At 39.2% G+C, this 21,870-nt stretch overlaps 2 protein-coding genes across 11 annotated transcripts in view; one reads left to right on the top strand and one right to left on the bottom strand.

Annotated features, from left to right (window-relative positions):
- myo9aa (myosin IXAa) overlaps window positions 1–19,086 on the bottom strand; it is a 111,724-nt gene extending 92,638 nt beyond the window's left edge. For 5 of the 9 annotated variants that reach the window (XM_057345643.1, XM_057346132.1, XM_057345816.1 and 2 more), the window contains exon 1: window positions 18,764–19,086. The gene's annotated coding sequence lies outside the window, so the exon portion shown is untranslated. Of the gene's footprint in view, window positions 1–18,758 lie in introns of all 9 variants that reach the window. The other 4 variants (XM_057345892.1, XM_057346211.1, XM_057346300.1 and 1 more) reach the window with 2 other exon arrangements.
- A 166-nt stretch (window positions 19,087–19,252) lies between these two features.
- Window positions 19,253–21,807, top strand: senp8 (SUMO peptidase family member, NEDD8 specific). 2 transcript variants are annotated; one of them, XM_057338241.1, is made up of 2 exons: window positions 19,253–19,348; window positions 19,998–21,807. In XM_057338241.1, the coding sequence occupies exons 1-2, from the start codon at window positions 19,296–19,298 to the stop codon at window positions 20,656–20,658; spliced, it is 714 nt and encodes a 237-aa protein (XP_057194224.1). In that variant the 5' UTR covers window positions 19,253–19,295; the 3' UTR covers window positions 20,659–21,807. The 2 variants fall into 2 exon arrangements, with proteins under 2 accessions (XP_057194224.1, XP_057194215.1); XM_057338232.1 differs by having other exon boundaries at window positions 19,259–19,348; window positions 19,974–21,807.
- Window positions 21,808–21,870: the final 63 nt, after the last annotated feature.

Here is a 21,870-nt window from a genome sequence, read left to right as displayed (position 1 = left end):
CATATGACATTGAATGATGCTGGATGGGTGGGTTACGATCAGAAGTAAAGTCATTGTTTAAAATCTTTATAACAAACTTCAAAATTCAAAGATATACTTTACAAGGTTACTATATAATCAAACTATATTATATTAAAGCTGCAATATGTAATTGTTTCTCTCTATTGCCATCTCTGTTTGAAACATAAAATTGTAAGTTATCCTTATATGTGTTGAAGCAAAGATATCAATATTAACAAGATGCGCCAATGAATGGCAAGGAATGCAACGCTCAATATGGCCGCTCTAGCAAAGTAAGTCCCGCCTCCCAGTAAAACGAGCTAATCGTCAATCAGAAAAGACTGACGATTCTCTGGGGCGGGGCTCTTGTGAAGACGATGCGACCTCGGAAAAGGAGATTTTTTGCCGAATTTAAGCTTAGCAAACCAAAGTTATGCTACAGTTCATGTCATGTTTAATTATTGATCGGAAATATGCCGTCCAATTGTGATTTTTGCCAGCAATTTTAGAAAAATACATGCCTTCCCCTATTCAGGTAGATGACCAGACCTGCAAACTCGGAAGAGCTGAATAAGGTGACAGCCATACGATTTTATCCTGTTTTAAAACCAAAACCTAAACGTCAAACGCGCAAGCGCTTTGCTTCCGATGGACACGCATCCTTTGTATTAGGAAAGACTTAGGAAGGTGCACGTCTCAGAAAACGAAGACAAATAAAGATCATTTTAGATGTTTAATTACGAATTGGAGCATTGGGATCGCGAGATGAGGGCAATGTACTTATTTTTATGAAAATCTCAAATTCGTCCAAAATCCATATTTTTCACTTGTTTTCCTGTAGCTCAAAATTAGACCATTATGCAGGTAGCACGAGTTTTAAAAACAGGATGCAGGATTAAGAAAATAAAGTGTGGGACTGATGTTAAAAGAGTTATTAAGAGAGATAAAGTGCAGGACCTGATTGATGCGAGTTATAAGAGCTCAAAAAGAAAAAACAAAGAGTTATTAACAACTTTCATAAAGAAGACCGTTCAAAAAGCAGATACAAGCAATAAAGAAGTTATCCGCGCGGCTTCTGACGACATATTAATGGATGATTAAGCGAATTGATCCGTCTCTAAAATAAATATTAAATACAATCTGTAAACTAAGGCTTCTGCGATTAATACTTTGTACGAATATCAATCGCACCCAAGTGCCTTACTCACTTAGAAGGGCTCTAGAAGTGGAAGTTCGAAAGGTAGATTGGGAACTGTCTCTCATAGCAGTTTCGATCACACAGGCAAACTGAATAATAAATATCAACACCATTTTCTCTTTATCCGAGACGACACTTTGCGTTCGTCCCTTTCAGCAATGCTTTTCACAGGCGCAAAAATTACATTTAGAACGTGCTTTTCCTGCCGCATCCGCACCTGATGCTATGATGTTGCCTGTATCTGTGCATTGAATGTTCAAAATATGGCACCCGAGGACTTACATTTTATAAATCACCAAGGAACCCACTCGGGGAAAAAACTCAAGAATGGCAAGAATGGCATGTTTGTATTCAAAACGGCGAATTTCACTGAAAAGCGGCGAGTTTGCAGGTATGCATGACGTAAATAGCTGCCCAGAGGCGTTGCAAACATGGCCGCCGAATGGCATGACTTCCGTAAACGGACTTTGGTTGAAGCCAGATGATGTCAAACTGACATCTCCAAAATCACAGTAAGGAGACAGTTTTCATCACTGATCTTCTATGTACTTGCTACATTTTTAACTAAAAAATTTATCGTTTCACTAAATTCACATTTCGCTGCTGTCCTTCTGAAACCTTATATCTCCATATTTTGCGATTTTTGTTGTTGCCATAAATCCTTATTATTAGTCACCCTTTAGTGTATGTACTGTATGGTTTTGTAAATATCTAACCAATAAAAAAAGTTTCAAAAATGCTTGTCAACTATGACAACATAGTATGTAATCATTGAAAAAGTACAGCGTTTTTTTGCATTTCCTGAAAAACAGCGATTTTGGATAAACAAGGTTTCAGAAGGACAGCGAAAACAAGAAAACACAAATTAACCACTGCTTTTGAAGTAAGGTTATACAAAATGGTAATAAACCCACGACAAATATGGTTAGTATACCTTTACCATAGTAAAACCATGGTTACTAAATATAAGGTATGGAACAACTGTTTATCAAATTCCAACCAATTTATCGAGGGTAAAATGAAGTCCCCAAACATGTATCTATTTATCTCCTGTTTAACATGCAACAGAACGTGTGTTGTGAAAGGGAACAGAAAAATTTGTATTTTTACGTTTACGTTGAGGAAATCAACACCAGAGATTGTCATGGTTAAATAACAGATCGTCTTGCAACATGTTTACAATGTAAAACCTGTATTTTACTTTAGCATTTCCTGCTTACAACACAACACAAAGTGGCACAACTGCACACCCAAACCCGCTCACAACAAGCACCTCAGTTGAAGGCCAAACCGGATTGCGTAAGGGCCATAAGGAGAGTATTAGAGGCGCACTTCACTGAGCTCGCAAAGGATTTGGGGACCTCACAGCGGAGCAGATGGTCAGCACACTACTTAAAGGATAGCAGATTTAAAGGATGATTCTGCACCTCGGTCCACGTTTACATCATCAGCTGAGTCAACACAAGAAAGCATTTCACAAGCACGAACTGGTCAAGAAGTAACCACATATCTAAAAAAATTCCCAGAAGCCAGAATGACTTTTTTTTCAGCCAAACATGGGTTGGGCGACATAGCAGACGTAACAAACATTTCAAGGGCTGTCAATGTTAGCGAAGATGTTCTCTGATAACAGTTGTTTAGTATCAGGAGGGCATTCTTGAACTGGATCGCATACTGGAACCTTCAACGTTCTCGGCATCAAGAGTGCGAATCTCTCGCAGGAATTTGCACGCCTTTGTTAACAAATTATCTTTATGGCGAGAGACAGCGAGGGATTTCTGCAGCGTGTCCTTGCGGATGCATGTGAAGCGATGTAATTGTTACAGACAGTGGACGAATTTGGCTGGAGGTTACGAGCTGAAAGAGCAACCGCTGAAATACACAAAAAAAATGATGTCACAATAAGGTTCCACTTAACATGAACTGACAATGACCAAAACTTTTAAAGTGTTTAATCTGTTAATTTAGTATGTTAATGTGAGAATTTTCTAATAGACTTTCAAAATCAGAAGCTGTAGCTGTTAGCATTAGTTAACGCACAATGAACTAACATAAATGAACCATAAACAATTGTATTTGTACTAAAGGGAAAGTTCACACAAAAATGAAAAATAGTCATTTAAACAACCTGTACTTTCTTCACAAAAGACCAAACAAAGGTGGTGTACATTTACTTCTGTTGTATGTACACCAAACCAATGGAAGTCAATAAGCACTGCCGTTGCTCCGTTACCAACATTTTTCAAAATATCTTCTTTTGTGTTTTGCTCAAGAAAGAAAGTCATACAGGTTTGAAATGACATGAAAATGAAATGAGTAAATGATTTCAGAATTTCATTTTTGGGTGAACTATCCCTTTAACAAACATCAACAAAGTCCAAGAAATGCTGTAAATATTTAAATAAGCTAACAGCTAATGCACTTACTAAATAAATGAGACCTTATGGTCAAGTTACCCTTTACAATATATTTTAATTTTGATTAAATCTATTATTTTTTCATTTCGGGGTGAAATATGAACTGGACACGTGTACACACACATTTACACCCACACATAAATACAATAACCCCCCCACCCCAAAAATCAAACATCTAGATACAATATGATAATGAGAATTTAGGGCTTTTTTTGACCTAAACCACTAAGGTTTTCTTTAGGTTAAAACTAATTTCTAGGAGTTCTTCTGGCAGAAAATAAGACACTTCTGTGATTTTCACCAACAGAAAAATGTGTGCAGCTTCCACGTGGGCCCTAACTACTCCCTAAAGTCCTGCGCTGTGCACTGAACCCAGAGGAAACTCCAAACCCCCACGTTCACCTCATATGTTGGACACTTGTATATAGATCTCTATTCAAACACCACTGCCACGTCTATGACCCTGCGAGCGAGCGCGATGCACAAGAGTCAATTAGTAAAACAGAGCCTTTGTCCCTAAACCCAATGCCTGTTGTTCAGTTCAACTATACAATATGAGCATATGACCTGAGAACCAGCCAATCACCATACAGACTAAAGTATGTATTTAGTTGAAACAGGGATTAAGGGTGCATGGAAGACCAGGCTTCGACATACAGGCTTATTTTCTGGCGCTTTACAAGAGCTCGGGAAGTCGCTGTAAAGAGTCCATAACGCTTTGAGAAGCAGGAAAGAGGAAATCACACTTTTAAATACAAACAAAAACATCACCTTCAAAAACACGCAGAGGACAAACATCCATAATCTCGCTCATAATGTTCACTGCCTCTGGGCCCGGCTTTATTATTGCTGGTAATAAGCAAAGATATACGGTTGCAACACAAACACATTTCAAAGCGAAGGAAGAGGACTGTTCTGTAGGACCGCTGCCAAGGCACAAGGGAAAAATGCTGAACGTCAAGTGGGGGAAACCATGCATTACTTTGGAGAAACTCTTACGCAACATCCGAGACATATACAACCTCAAAACTGGCCAAATAAAGTTTCTTAAAGGGGCGGTTCACCTAAAACCTAAGATCGAACAGCACTGGCCCACATTCACTTCTATTGTATGAACAATGCAAGTGAATGGGGTCTAGTTAACAACATTCTTCAAAATATCTTATTTTGCGTTCTGCGGAAGAAAGTAAGTCAAACAGGTTTGAAATGATGATTTTAAGGTAAAAGTGTCTGCCAATTGCATAAATAGAAATTATAATCTTGACATTGCTAGCTCCATGCATTGGGGGGAACGTCCCCTGCAATGTATGATGGATGCAGATCTGAAAAATTCGATCAGCCATGCAAGAATTGTTTAAATAAAGAAGCAGTCTTTGTAGGCACTGGGGCCCAGGCTGTCTTGGAGATAAAGCAGGACTACAGGATGAGATAATTACACAGATAATAAGCTGTTAGCAGCTGGTCTTTTGATTTATGACGGGGTAGAGGGGTAACAGAGGCCTGGGGGGCATACCGGTTCAGGCACCAACTTGCCCCGTGGACAACCCCCCCCTCACAAATGTCTGCATAATTACAGGCCAGACCTGCTTCAAACAGTCACACGGTTAGAGATGAGAGCTCTACTGGCCCACGGCTATAAACCCATGCCTACAGCTACAGACACCATGAGTAGCGACAATGACCTTGTCAAGACCGCGCCTACTCTGTTCACTTCATTTTAGCTTAAGCTATTTTAACAGTCTTGCTCGTGACACCTAGATATTAAACAGGCCAAGAAAGAAAGTTATTAGCTTGTAAAACAGGCAAAACAAAACAGAGTAGAAAAGATGGATAAACTATATACTGCTTTCATTAAGACAAACAAGGAACACAATGCCATCGCCAGACACAAATCGTTTCATAACATTAGAAACTGCAAAGGCTGTAACTTTTTTTGGTGAAAATGAAACAAAAATCAGTTATTGAGCATACTAGGGCTGCTCTATTATGACCAAAATGATAATCCAGGGTTTTTCCTGCATAGAAAAATTGGAGGCGGCCATGTATAAGTGCGGTTGCGGCATTACGCCGCAGAGGAGGCGCTGTTTCATTATCAGCCCAGTGAGGCGCAGTGTTGCCAACTTGGCAACTTTGTCGCAAGATTTAGCGACTTTTCTGACCCCTTTAGAGACTTATTTTTCAAAAAGCGACTAGCGACAAATCTAGCTACTTTCTGAATAAGCCTGCTTATTCAATGCTTATGAATAATTCTGCTCTGAATAATTCAGTTTTTGCTTTCCCAGCGCATGCACCGCCTCTCTCTGTGTCTACTCTGTTCAGTGAGCGGCAGGTAGAAGCGGCACATTCAGTTCAGACCACACTGACTTGACGCTTGAAGCATGTCCAAACAGTGTTTCCAAGAACTAATAATCACTTAATGACCTTGTTTGAGCATTTATGATTTAAAATGCCATGATGGACGCATAAACATGAATACAGATGGATTGTAGCTGTTCAACAAAAGTGACTGCTGGTGTGTAGTTTTAAGTGGTCGAGTTCATTCACCATTACAAATGGTTATTTCTTAATTTTTTTAATTAACGTGGCGTACATCATCGTGTAATGTTTTACTGTACTGTACACTGTACTGTGCTGTTTACTGTAATACTGTACACAGCGAGTTCGCCAGTATGAACGCACATTGCAAACAAATGACTCCTTTGAACTGATTTGTTTAAACTGTTGAAACTTTTCAGTCACTAGTGAATATAAAAAAATCAGCGAATCATTCATAGCTCAGTAAACCACAAGAGAACGCAGGATGAATGAGCTTTGCAGATTTAGTAAGACTGGTTAATTTAGTTGGCTATTGTGGGCTGAAAAGTTAGGTGAAAATGATAAAAAGCTTTATTCGATTTAAAAACATTTCTGTTTGGTTGAATAAGAATAATGTTTATATAACTTAATAATTGTCATTTTCCAATAATATGTAAAGTGTTTGTTTAAGCCACTTAAAGGTACAGTAGGCCTACACGTGCATGTGTGTACAAGATAAGGATGGCACCACCTCCGCCTCATTTTAAGCCAGGAATAACCCTGTAATCATGATTATTTTGGCCAATATTGAGATCCCGATTATTTAACATGATTACTCATTACTCACATAGAAAAATAAAAAAACTTGGCTTTTAAACTGTGAATTCAACTGTTAAATAAATAAATGTAAAGAAATAGCACAGCTGAACTACTGTAAAGGAAAGGGGTGCGCTGTGGATTTATACCACAAGAAAAGAAGATCCATACAAAATGGAATGCGGCAAAATAATTGTTTTACCTCAATTATTTAGTTTTGTTATTGTTGAAGGCCAGATTTCGATTAATTGCACAGCCCTAGTAAATACATAAAAGATACTTTACCCCAATGCAAAAGAGTAATTTTATAATAATAATTTATAAATTAAAGGTCCAATGTGTAATTTTTTAGGAGGATCTATTGACAGAAATGCAATATAATATACATATCTATGTCTTCAGAAGTGTATAAAGACCTTACATAATGAAGCATTATGTTTACATTATCTTAGAATGAGCTATTTCTATCAACAATGCGGGTCCCCTTACATGGAATTCACCATGCTGTTTCTACAGTAGCCCTAAACGGACAAAATGCTGGGCAATGGCAATATATATCGCGATTCACGCTAATTATACATGTCTAAATCGATTCTGAAATCGATTCGATGTTTTATGCACAGCTCTTCCGTGAACTACGGCTGTTTGATCAGTAGGAAGTACTGCTCGTCTGCTCGATGTAAAATCACTACGAGATTGAGTCGTTTATAACATGTATTTGAAAAAGCAACACTCGTCTATCATCATTACTATAAATCAACTTTATTCTCATGAAAATACCTGCAAAGGTTTGAAGAACAGCGATAGAATATGACCACAGGCATTTCCTGGAACTAATTGTTCTTCTTCTGTTTCCCATATTCGGAGTTTCTGCGCAAGAGCATCCTCTGGCTTTCAGATGTGGCGGCATTTAACAGTAAGTCATTGAGAAACTGAGAGCATAAGAATCGTACGATATATCACCCAGCCCTAAAATACATTATCTCCTTCGGCAAAGAAGCGAAAACGTGACGACATCTTAGTTCTGTGTCAGGTGCCGTAGTGCTTCGAAAGGGAGGGGTGTGGAGTGATCCGTTGAGTGCAATTCGCAACCTCACCACTAGATGCTGCTACATTTCATACACTGGACCTTTAAGGTGTCTTATTTTGTAGGAAATGTTAGGTTCTGGACTTCAACCAACGTTATGACAAGAGCGTAAAGTGACCTGCAACTTTATATTTTAGAGATGACAGTAAAAAAGCAAAAACTACAGATTGCAGTTTTAAACACAGCAGTCTCGCCTTACACCGTATCATCAGATATTCAGTATATTCTTTTCAAGATACTGACACTCAGACAATAACAAACATGGCAAATTTTTGTTGTGCAAATCCCAGTACAAGAAACACATGTTGTTACATCCAGCTCGATTAACCCAGAGGAGACCATTGGCCTCAAGAGACTGAGCCAGCTGTTCTGATAAACATCCAAATGACCACAAAGAACAGATCTGTGACCTGCTTACAGGACTCGTGTTCAGGAGGTCTAGATAAAGATATTTCCGCAGGCCTCTGGGCAGCCGATCATTCATTAAGAAGAACAAGGTTTCCTAATCAGAAAATGAAAACAAAATCAAGTTTCATGAGACTCGCGTTCTACATGCTTTTTATTTCTGAACCAAAATATGTAGCCTTCCATATCAGGGGTAAAATCTCTATTGACTGATGAGGACGAGATGGGTTTATTTCAAAAGCTGTTTTAGATGATATGAAGATATTTTTGAAGCAATCTACAGAATATGAAAAGCAGTTTAGTATAATTCAAAGCACATAAGAGCAAGACTGGTCGTCGAGAAATTCCTGTTCAGACATTTTTGGGTGTACTGTCTCTTTAAGAAGTCAGCACATTGTTATAGCGGGAGTGTAATCCTACTCCATGCGGACTAGTGTCAAATCTGTTGGAGAGGATGACAGTAAACCGAGTGTTTAAAGCACAGACAGACAATGCCTCCTCTCTCTCTCTCGTTCTCTCTCTCTCTCTATTTCCTGTGTTGGCTTGTGACATTTCACTCTACAGACCTTATCTATAATAACCACTCTTCAGAGTGAGCAACCAAAACAACAGGCCTGTTTAAAAAGAGAGATTCCCTCCCTGTTTCCACTCCTGCATCACAGCGGCACGTCTGTGTGTCACACTTTCGTGTTGCCATTTCCTGCTCGCTCGACCCTCTCTCTCTCTCTCTCTCTCTCTCTCTCTCTCTTCCTCACTGGACACAGGAGGAGTATGATGGAGACTTTTATTTCTCTTGAAAAAGACAGAAGAAAGCAGTGCTGCATCACAATGTATTGTCTACTATGTTAAAGTATATACTTCACTGATGATGGTACTTTTGAGTATATTTTAAGTATGTCCGTACATCAGACAATTGTTTCTTGATACCACAGACACCTTTGTTATACTGTTTTAGCATTAGTTACCTAATAACTAGCTAATTTTTTACAATTACTTATTTGTCTCTTTAAACAGATCATCATTATTGTTATAAAAAAACAAAAAACAATCCTAACACTGTTTACCAAACTGTTTGCAGCAAGGTTATTTTAGTTTACTAAAATTAAAACGTTGAAAACACTTCCGTTCATTAAAATCAAATCAAATATTCACCTAAAAATTATTGGAAAACTTAAACTAAATGAAAAATTTAAATGTTGCCTCAAAAATAAACTAAAGCACTAAAATGATAATAAACAAAAACTAAAATAAAGATGAATTAATCTTATATAGCAACATAAAAAATAAAAAAAAATCATAAAATGACTTTTTGCTAATTGAAACTATTAATAAAACTAAATAAAACTAAAATCAAAATTATAATAACTCTGGTTTGCAGTCCTTGCATCTAAAAACGTGTACTGTGACAGCATGTACTGACTAAGATGAAGTATGTACTTCTTCACTGACAAAACAATACATTCTATAGTATGTGTGGATGCAGTATGCATACTTCCCGACATCCACCATATTTTTACTGTCATGTGACACGTTTGTTCGTTCACACATAGACCACTTCGGATGACGTAAACAACGCTGGTTCAACGCTGGTCCAGAAGAACTTTTCAGTTTCTTAACACTACACAAACGTTTAAACAAAATACAACCAACAGAACATTTCTAACCAAATCTAAATGCTGAACAAATGTATTTAACATTTAATTATGTATGTAAGATTTAAATATAAAATAAATAAAAATGATACCGAAAGTGCATCAGTGTTTACATCTTGAGAAGTGGTCTATAACAGGGGTTCACAACCTTTTTGACTCCAAGGCCCCCCATTGTATTCAACAACATTCAAAGGCCCCCCTCCCACTCACAAAACCTCAAAATTTCTACCCAAAAAAATATTTTAGAGCTTAATATTAACCACAAAAATGTTCATTAACTATAAAAATGACCAAATAAGGAATATCTTTTTTTTATGAATTTCAATGCTAATTTAGTCTAATTTTAAAATATTGGTCATCTTGAGGCCCCCTTGGAAGTTTGGAAGTCAGCTGGGGCCCCTTGTGGGTCCCGGCCCCCCGTTGAGAACCACTGGTCTATAACATACTAACACAACAAACGTGAAACTTCAGAAATTTCGGACACATGGAGTGCATTTTGACTTAAGATGCACTATTTCTTATCTTGCATACTTCGAAGGGCAGATGGTGTGTGAACTGAGACACAACGCAGCCTAGAACAGATAAAGGGAGGAACATGGGAACGTAAAAAGAGTTCAGCATCTGTCTCCAGTCATTCAGCAGCCTGTCACGGAGTTACAGACAGCACGGCTGAGGGAATGACATCATTCCTCACTGTGACATCACATCCTGGCACATACCGAGCCTCTGGATTTGCAAAGCAAATGCTCCGATGGGCCTAAGGTACTCTCAGACCGTTACAAACCGCTATAAAAAGCTTCTAGGGTGGAATATACCTGACCTGGTTCTCTAGCATATATCCTGCTCTTCAAAGATTTTCAGGAGAAGAAGAGGGGAATTTCCATCTACTATACAACACATAGCTTGATTCCATTTTGTCTATGTTATTTAGGGGAACTTAATGCACAATAAAACAGTTTCATCACAGTTGGGATTCAAATATGGAAATATTTGTGGTTAAGACTGGAAGCGAAATAGACCGTACGAGAACATGAGCTCGGCACTCACAAAACATCCAAAACTCTTTGGCACGAGAGAGCTAGAGATATACAAATATTTAAAAAAAAAATTGGAGAAACAACACATCCTTCAGTCTTCCAAACAACATCTGGACAGATTGCTACGAACATTGTGCAAAAAAGAAAATTATTTTATTAAACAGAAACTACTAGACAGACTAAAGTTGGAGCCATCAGAGCAGATAAAGGACGGTCATGCCTAAATTGTATATCTTAATTGTTACCTTGTTTTGTGAATTTATCTAATAAACCTTTCTATTTATTTGACAAACACATTTGAAATCCTCTATATGGATTACGACTAGACATCTACAGTCAAACATTTTCCTGAAATCATATAGACCATAAGGAACATTTAGATAACCTCTTAGTGTTTTCACCAGCACAATATCTAAACTGAAGCACAGACAGAGATGTCTATTAATCATCGCACTAAGATCCCCCCGGGAACACACAGAGATCCAGGTAATGCATCATCATTATTGATCAGCCTATGAATCATAAATGTGCAGTATGAGTAAACAGTAAACAAAGCGCATTTAGACAGTCCAGTGAGCGGGGTAATACATACATAGCAAACTCTGTGACTATCAATCATGTCGGTTTGTGTAAAAACTACACCAGTAAAAGGAGGTGACCGGTGAATCGGTATCAGGAACATAAAAGGGAGGTTGTATAGTATTTTGTTAAAGACTCACCCGGGAGTTTACACAGAAAGCTATAAATCTTACTCTGATCTCATACTTCAGAAAAGCATTGTGATTTCATTACAGAAGGTCCACACGCACGATTGTCTAACTGGTACATGCATCATCAGCTGTAATCCAATCTACGCAAAAGAGCAGCATTCAGTCCACATTCACGATGCGTCGTTGTGCTTTTTCAATACGATCATTTACAAATTAATCTTTAAAAAAATCGTATGCAGCACAACAACAAAGGCAAAAGTATGTGCGCATATTTTCTGCTGAAGTTCGCAAAATATGACCGTTTAATTCCAACAGCAGTACACATGGAAATGAAAGCTGGCTGCACGTGACCCATCCACATGAGACTGTAGTCGGATCTGTTAATCGATGGCAGTCCCGACTATAGACATATTGTCTGGCTTGAACTGCACTGCAGTATTACTATAGTGGTTTTGCTGACCTTGGCCCGAGTGCTCGCACAGGCCCGACACAGCCACCCAAACCTTGGCTCGGGTTCAGGCCCACGTCACCATCCTCTATATAATAAAAGAGGACTCTGGGGTTGGAGGCAACCCCTCTCACAACAAGTAAATAATCACAGACCCGCCTGAATGACACAACCGCAGCTCAAGTTTACCCAGCATTCCGAGCTAAAACAGGAACATGCATGAGTAACGCTAAATGCTGACAGGTGCATGCACAGCACGTGTGGATATCCACTGAAATGCAAGGCATTAGGTAAGGGTTTACTGCAGGAGAGAGCCGACTGCGTGCTCTGAAACCATGGTGCACTTTTATTGCAATGCTGACTCGAGCGTGTTTACAAATTAATATATCTCTGCTTATCTTTATGTAATCTGTCCTGCAAAATCCACCTCAGCAAACCGACCACAGATGAACATGATCTGGAGCTTTGGCAGAGTTAAGACATTGGCAACCCAAATCTTCGCAGAAGCTTTACTGGTATTTCATGTTTATCGAGCTGAAAACACGCCAAGAAAACTGTATTTATATTTCAAGTTCATGAAGAAAAACAGCTTGAGCTAAAACTAAGATAAAACTGTGAGTCCAGGGCTCCAGACTGCGAATAAATATGAGACCAGTTTTCGAGACAGCGCGAGCATTATTTACAAGTACTCGCGCATGTGCGACCTGCAAATTTGGAATTTCTTCTAGATGTTATTTCATGTGGAAAGATGAGTAGAACGCGACCCGCCACCAGTGCAGGCTGTGCGTGATGGTCAAGTGCGTGGGTCACTGATGTTTCCCGCTGCGTCGGACACACACAATCCAGGTCGTCATTGAAAAGTTTACACACTCCTGTCAAAAAAGTTAGTCTGGAGAACTGGACTCTCTCAGGTTTAAAGTTAAGTAGAATGGTTTAGTGCTTCACGTCACGTAAATGCACAGCTCTGAAACATTTTTTAAGAATATTTCATGTGTCATGACATATGATTTGGCTTTGAAGAAATAGCTGGAAAAAAAAGAGTATGTGCAATACTTTACAATACAATATAACTTTTCGTCTTCTCTGCTAGTTTTGTCCCTTAATTACCAAACTATTGGCACAAAATGCAAAGTACAAAAGTTCAACTTTAAACATTAGCTGAAACAGTCCGACAACAAATGAAAGGTGGAGGCCAAGCACGTTAGCAGTCACTGCCCATCATTGTCTCTACGGCAACGGTCTGTTTCCTGTCCTCTCTACGGCACCCGATACTGGGACAAAGACCCCAACATGGGCGGAACGGGAAGTGTGACTCGGGTCCATAACAAAAACATGAAATTATTGTGTTCATATCGACTACACCGCACCTCTCGCACACAAAACTATTACTTGGACACGTTGAAATAACTGAGACAGTGGAACAACCCAGGACCTTCACTAAACTAGAGTTATGCACGATAGTTTGACATTTGTCATGTTTAACTGTGACTTTTGCAATAAGTAGAGACAAATCACCTTGCCTACGTTATACTGCATGAATAGATTATAAAGATTTTCCAGATCATCCTGAAAGTTATACAGAGTGGGATTTTAGACCAATGACATTTCACTGTAGGCGGGGCTACTGTAAAACAACATGTCACCTATGTGAAGGTACAATAACACCATTTAAAACCAGCATGGAACCGAAGTTACGATGGTGTTATTTCCACATATTCTTACATATATCCGAGTGAAATGGCTTCTGAAATGATAAAAAAAGTAGGGTGGGACTTTATTTCATCTTTTGGGAATTGGAAGCCTGGCATTGGACAGTCAATATAGTCCCACCCCGCAGGAGTAAATCATTCATAAACACTGCAATATTCCATAAAAAACATGGTAATTTGAAATTATAAATGACAGCTTGGTTGGTTTCTATTTCTGTCATGTTATTAAATCTCATTGGTCCAAAATGCTGCTCAGTACATCAAAAATGCGAATATGATGCAAGTGCTCCGCTTCATATGACATTTTTGCCCTGTGTAGGCCAGCCAAAAAATGACTTTCATTTCTGAAAATGTCACATCACATCTACAAAGGACATGATGTAAGTTGCATGACACATCATTTACTCTTTAGGGATGTCTTCTTTCAGGACAAGCTGCTAGACTGGGCCGATCACGGCCTGAGGACAACAACAGACAGGAGGACATGAGGAGACCAGCAGAAGGTTTCTCAACAGGCATGACGTCTGCCAGGGTTGATGGTTAGGATGTAGAGGAAGGCAGACTATAAATGAGGTGGGCTGAATTGTGCTTGATTTCAAACTGACTCTATTCTTTCCACACCCTGAAAACAAATCTTTACGCATTCCTCTGAGATTGCATGCGCTTGATACCAGTCAACAGAACCAGAGTACCACAAACAAAAATAATCTTATGCAACCGAAATATCACTCATAACTTTACACCACGACAGATTGTTTTCAATCTCATCATTCGTGTTGCTTAACTAATTTACCTTCCTTAAATACAGTAAAAACTGAACTTCCTCGCTTGCCGTACAAAACTGGTCTCGCACGGAGCGCATGTTAAGACTGTGTCCAAGATCTGAGACAAGATAAGCAACAGATAAATCTCTGTATCCCTTCAAACAGATGCCAGCTTCCAACATTTTTCTGCGGCCCCAGCGAGGACCTCACGTCAAACAGAGCGAGAGAGAGACTGCACAGAGCAGCGCTCCTGACGGCCAGACCAAAGACTGACCACTTAACACAAATACGTCAGGTGTGGTCTCTTCATATGTGATAAGAAGGTCAAGCGAGCCCACTTTCCCCCATCGTCTTGTATTTTTAGTGAAGTGGCCCAGTTTTACAGTTCTGCGCCCCTCACTAGGGCCCCTAGACTACTAAAAGTGGCTTGTCAACACCTGCTCTGGGGCTGCACATTTGTCAAGAGCAGACAGGTACCTACTTACCTACTTAGGTCAGCAAGGACATACAAACAAAAAACACAATAATACAAATTATTTATCATTACAAATAAGGTTAAATAGCTGCCAAGACAAGCAACACTGTTGTTTTTTAAACAGTTTTTAAACAAGTAACTTATTGTTAAGTAACTTAACAAGTCATATCTTGAGACCACGCTGTAAAAGAGGCCTATGTGGGCCTTTCAGCAACCACCTGAAACACCCTAGCTACCACCTGGTGATACCCTACAACGCACTAGACGGTACCCCACCCCAGCATTGGGGTACTTAGTTCTGCACAGGCAAAGCTAGTCCTTACAATTACTTTGAGTAACCGGTTGCATTTGCAACATTGTCAGCATGCAATATTCTGCTTAAAATTCCATTTTCCTGGCTGTCATTCAATCCATGCCGTTCCAGCGGGGGTCAGAAACATTAACAGCTTGTCCACGAGATCGGCCCTGAGGGATAACAGAGGCATGATGCAGACGCTCATCACCAGCACAGACAGATGAAAAGCTAATGACACGAAAGGATGTAGCTGCTCTCTTATCAAACTGAAGATGTATAACTCAAGACGACGTAGACAAACTGGAAAAATGGAACAATGCACATTGTGAAAAGCGCTATATAAATAAATTGAATTGAACAAACTCTTCTGCAATGACACAAAACAGAAAATCCCCAAATAACCAACGCAGGCCAGGTAAAGACATTTTAATAGCCGGTGGTAGGGCTGTGCACGATTAATCGCGATTACCAATAAATCATGCTGAAATCGAGCTGGCTCGATTATGCAAGGAATCGATAATTTTTTAATGCATAGCTTGTCCGTGAAGCACGTTTCTGGGATCAGTAGGAAATGCTGCTCGATATAAAAGCAGTGCGAGTTCGAGTCGCTTAACGTGCATTTAAAAAAGCAACACCTGTCAAACATGATCATTATAAATATACTTTATTATCATAAAAATACCTTTGGAGGCTTGAGAAACAGTGATAAAAAACATGTCCTTAGGCATTTCCTAGAACTACGTGTGTTATGGTCTTCTTCTGCAGTGCGTATTTGGAGTTTCTGCACGAGAGCGCCCTCTGGCTTTCGGGTGCAGCAGCATTTTACCGTACTTCACTCACAAGCTGTGCATAAATCACGTGATGTATATTTCGGTTAATCGTGCACAGCCCTAGCCGATGGTGTGTGTCTTGAAAGGTGCGAAAGCATTTCTGTAAAACTGAGAACAGTGGATGTAAGGTCTTTAATAAGACGTCATGAATGTGGATTTACATGTTACTTATAGAAGATAAAATACATTAAACACAACATAAAAGCTGGCCCATGTTGGTCCTGATCAAAAATGTCATCTATCCAGTGAGCTTCTGTGCACGCGTTTTGCATCTCTGATTTATTTATTTTTTCTTCCTTCCAACGCCATGCCAGCTTCAATGACTAAAGTTGTTTAAGATTAAATCTTACTGTAAAAAATGCTGTAAAAACTATAAAACTACAGTACATTTGGATTAATTTGGAAAACGTTTGGAAAACTTTTCAAAAGTATCAACCGAATAAAACAAGTTCCATCTCTGATTTAATAAGACATAAGCGAACAAAGTTGCATTTTATGATGAAAAACCAATGTGTCTACTCATGTATGTTCATCACCAAACAATCATTTCTGCTGAAAATTTTCAGCATTTTGTGATTAGGCAAAACACTCCAAATCAATTGTTTTGCCTGAAATAACACAAGGCGTAGAGGTCCAAAATAATACAAAATTACATCAGTAAAATAAATTAATACAAAAAGAGTGACTGCTGTATGATAATTTAGATAGCTAGATGATTATTTGGCTAGTAGCAAACAAAACAAAATGTCTGTTATACTGAATATCTTTGTGAAGAGTTAACCAAACTAATGCACAGTACTTTACATTAGCTTACCAAAAAAAGAAATAGACAGCACATTTCAGACAAACGGTACAAGTAATGACTACTGCTGGTTTCAGTTATTTACAGCCCCGCAATACGACCCATTCACCCCCCAGTCAGCTGTCAGACTCTGTTTACAAAAGTCCGCAATTTGTCTGTTACATAGCCAACTGTCTACAGCGGAGCCAAAATCTTCTACTTCATATTTCAGAGATAAAATGACACGAACAGTTTAGCAGGTTGAGACATCTCTGTTATGCCACCCTGAGAAGTTCAGACCGTATAGCTTGCAAAAACTATTTTACTGTAACAACAACCGTATAATCCAGTCAGATTGTAAAATTTACTCTAAGGCCTTCAATTTCACTGCTTCCTATGGCCATATCCTCCTATTCCTAGGTATCCTAGGTACAAAAACGACAGAGTTTCATCATACGAAGTATACTAAACATCTCCAGAGTCACTGTACTTACAAAAAAATATCTTTGTTCTAACTCAGCCCTGCTTTCTCCTCCAGTCATCTATCTCTTGCCAATATTAATATTTAATAACAGAGATGTTAAACCTGCAAAAAACAGTGCACAAAGTGAACAGCTGAATGTGTGCAATCTCTATGAACGCTTCCTTCAAAAAGTAACCAAAACCCAAATACCACAGTTATCACAACTGTTGCAACAACAACACTGTGTTGACTTGGTATTAGCCTCCATTGTCATAAAAATCAAACATATGCATGCACGATGCACCCCCTGATCACAATGTGATGATCAAAATCCTCTTTGAGGATTTCAGACAGTTTTTTGGGTGTCAGATGTCCAGAAGACCAGTTGTCAGAGTAAAGTCTAGAGTAAAGACCGAATCTCTCATGCCACCCTAACAGCTGAGACAGACCCTTTACATTCCCAAGATCAACTGTGCTCCTCTGCCGATAAAACACATTGCTCTCTCACCTCTCACCTATCTTTTATAAACACAAAAATTTGAGAAATTTGTCCAACTTAACCTCTAGTACAGTGAAGCATTTGAACACTTGGTAAAAAAATGTCACTGCATTACAAACAACAAATCTAAGCAAGTTGCATTGACAATCAAAAAAGACCTTAAAAAAAAGAACAAAAGGTCTCCAAACGTATTAAGTCTCTAAGCTCTACGGTCTATAGTTAATGCAATCTATTGCTTTTCTAGCGATATTACTAGTAACTTGATGGAGAATTGACTCGTACGTGTACTGCCAATCACCTTGGGACAAGTTTGTCAAAAATGGCTCAAGCAAGTTACGCCAATTCTCAAACAGGTTTAGTACAATTTGCTTACAGATGGCACTTTGTTCTCTAATGCAATGACAGTTACACATTTCAACTAGGACTTAAGTGTCCCAGTACTTTGGTGTTAAAAAGAGCAGTGCACGAGAGCCAGATGACACCGAGCTCATTCTGACCGGGTCCGGATGACTGTGCAGATTTGGCCCATAATGACTGCAGCACCAGAACTGAGCCCTCAATAATACATGCACACCCTCATCGTCAACTCCACCCTGGACATCTGTCACGCAGACACACTTAAATGTATTTATTCAGCCTGTCTGAAACGTTAGCTTAAAGGTATTCCTTCACAACTTAAACATTACATGATAATTATTGACACCCAACCAAAAGACACATGACAATATAACGTTAACGTTAGTGCTGCACGTATGTCACCATAAACATAAACCAACTTTTATATCTGGCTGCAGAGAACGCCTTAATGGGAACATGAAGTTTGTTTGTACGATTCAAAGCACACAAAAGTACAAATATGAACAACACAAGAACGCACCTCACCTCTCTGGATACAACGTAACAAATCTGTGCGCGGCGCGTCTCCTTTAAGAAATATCAAACCCAGCGTAGCTCGAGTCCACTAATATCCAAGATTTTTCTCACTCAAAATTTCCTCTGCGTGAACTTTCCCGTGTCCGAACGCCATTCTGGTTTAAAAAATGACTACAAGCTTTTTCCCATTGAAAATTCCCCAAAGTGCCGCGTTTCTTCTCTCGTGGGAGTCGTTCGCTGAAACTCCTTTCTGTTTTTTCTGCTTAATCAGTGCTGCTCCTCATCTGTGCTCGGACGCGCGCTCCACGCGCGCACACGCTGCGGCTCCGGGAATCGGGGCGGGGTCAGCTGTGGCGTTGGGCGGCAGCCTTTCCAGAGAAGCGCCGCGCCAGTTGTTGCGTCATGACGGTAAGCCAATCACCATCGCAAAAGAGAAAGGGGCGTATGTATGAGGGAGAAAGCGTTTTGCCCCTCAATACTGTCGCAAGACGTGGGGAAGTGCGACGTTGTTGATAGTTTACGGCACCTGCTGTCATTGCTGATGTTATGCGGAGTTGACGTTATGAGAGCACACGTTTCTGTTGCTTTGTCAAGGTAGGAGAAGTTAGATTGTCAAATTATAACTTAGTTAATTGTATATTGATCTAAACATAAAGAAAGTAGAGAATGAAAGTGTTTTTGCTTTGATAATGTTACGTTGGTTGGCCTGGATCAGAACGCAGTGCAGTATTCATATGTATAATTTGTTAACGTCTTGCAATCTAATGAGCTTTTATTAATATTATTGTGTTAAATAAAGCACGTAGTCGTTTAAAACAACAGTGTAAGTTGCTGGGTATATTTTAAGGATGTGCGTAATGTAGAGTAAGATTTGAGTAAGAAGTACTGATAGAAAGACAGGTTACCATGATGAAACTAATGGTGGTAAACTGACATTCATTTCAATACAGAATAAACACAAAAGTACCATATATTTATAGGCAATGCAGGTTTATTTATATAGCAACTTTTATGTAGGTAATTCAATGGGCTTTACATAAAAATAACCTGCAAAGATACACAATGAATAAAATACAAGGTGTGTATGTAAATACACAGACCATTTATTATAGATGAACAATATAGCTATTTATTTTAAAAACAATCATGTATGAATTATATTAAGGTATGTTTCATAAGTTAAATTGTTGTGATGAAATGGCTTTTAAATCAAAAACAGTGTATTGTATGTTCTTCACCACAGTAACTGCTGCTATCACTCGAGGATGGATCAAGTGGTTCTGAGCTTCCAGGACAGTCTCCTGCGGCGCTCAGATGTGGCACTGTTAGACGGTCCTCACTGGCTCAACGATCAGGTCATCGGATTTGCCTTTGAGTACTTTTCAACCGAGCGCTTCAGAAACCTGGGCGAAAAGGTCTGTTTCATCAGCCCTGAGGTCACCCAGTTTATCAAGTACGCCTCCTGCCAAGAGGAGCTCTCCATCTTCCTGGAGCCTCTGAGTCTCTCGTCTCGTCGCTGGGTTTTCCTGGCCGTCAATGACAACTCCAACCAGACGGCAGGTGGCTCCCACTGGAGCTTGCTTATGTATCAGCGTGACAACAACCAGTTCACGCACTACGACTCCCAGAGCGGAGGCAACTCCCTGCACGCCCGCCGTATCTCAGCCAAGCTGGAGGCTTTTCTGGGTGCTCGGGGTAAAGCGCCATTCGTGGAGGGGCCGTGCCCCTCGCAGCAGAACAGTTATGACTGCGGCATGTATGTGATCTGTAATGCCGAGGCTCTTTGCGAGAGCTGTAGAGTTCAGGGCTGTGCCCATCTGCCCACTGAGATGATAACACCTTCCTACATTACACGGAAGAGGACAGAATGGCATTCATTAATACGGAGACTCGCCAAGGAATGACCGGGTTAAATAATGCATCTGCAATCGCCTTGTTCGCATGAGCAGTATTAGCAAATGGGAAAAGTGAACCCATTTTTTCATCATACTCAAGCCTGCACAGTAAAAAATATACCGAGTTTGCAACAGCATGTACTTATCAAAAGAAATTGTGTGCCAAATTCTTAAAGGGTTTGTTCGCCTAGAAAAGAAATTCTCTCATTATTTATAACAACCCTCATGTTGTTCCAAACTTGTATGACTTTACTTGTGGAACACAGATGCTGCTTTTTTCAGCAAGCAAGATATTCACACAGCTGTTTTCCATACAATTAAAGTGTCACACATTACATTCAGCATGACGGCAGATGAAGAAAAAAACTGTCTGAAAGAATAAATTTGGCTTTATTTGTGGGTTAACTGCAATCTTTCATCTACTGCATTGCATTCATTCATTAAAAAACAGACTTGTGAAGTGTATTTTATCAGTTGTTAGCACAAGTTCATAAATTAATAATGTATTATTATTGCGGATTAGTTTAGATTAGTAGCATGAGGAAAGTGTCTTCACTTAACTGATTGTTGTGATGCTTGTTTACAAGACCATTTGCTCAGGGCTTATTTTGAAAAGACAAAGATGACAAAGAATGTGATCTGCGTCGTATATTAACCGTTTGCCAAGGATAAGTAGTACGTGCTGTTGGGCTGAACACAAAATAGCAGACTGATATTTATTAACCAAGTCGCTCTGAGCTGAAAAATGCTTTGTAACCTCACACCGGCAAATGCATGATTGTAAGACAGTTTCATCTTGAGCTGTATAAACCAATTTTTTAGAGGAACTAAATGAAGCATATGAAATACATGATGTATCGCCCCATTACAGCGTTTACTGCATGCGGGGAACATACGTTTCTGTTATGATGCTGTTTACTTTGTGCAAAAATGTTGTCATTGATCATGTGCTAGGGAATTTCATCAAGTATTTGACTTTTGTTGATTTCATATTTGTATGTGTGTTATATTATTTGTCTTGTTTATTTGTGTGCTGTGGTCTGAGTCAAGACCTGCAAATCAAAACATTACAGGAGTATTCACACCTTAAACCAATAATCTCATTATACTTACAGATTTTGTTTTATGTTGTTTAATTCTTTAAATAAATAAATAAATAAAACATTATTTTGTCTTAAATCTTTACTTTTTATTCATTAATTGCAATACTGTAATGTGCTT

This window comes from Triplophysa rosa, linkage group LG1 (assembly GCF_024868665.1).
Source record: "Triplophysa rosa linkage group LG1, Trosa_1v2, whole genome shotgun sequence".
In the NCBI taxonomy this organism is placed as follows: Eukaryota; Metazoa; Chordata; class Actinopteri; order Cypriniformes; family Nemacheilidae; genus Triplophysa; species Triplophysa rosa.
The sequence above is the reverse complement of the archived record's forward strand: the minus strand, read 5'-3'. Positions and strand labels throughout refer to the sequence as shown.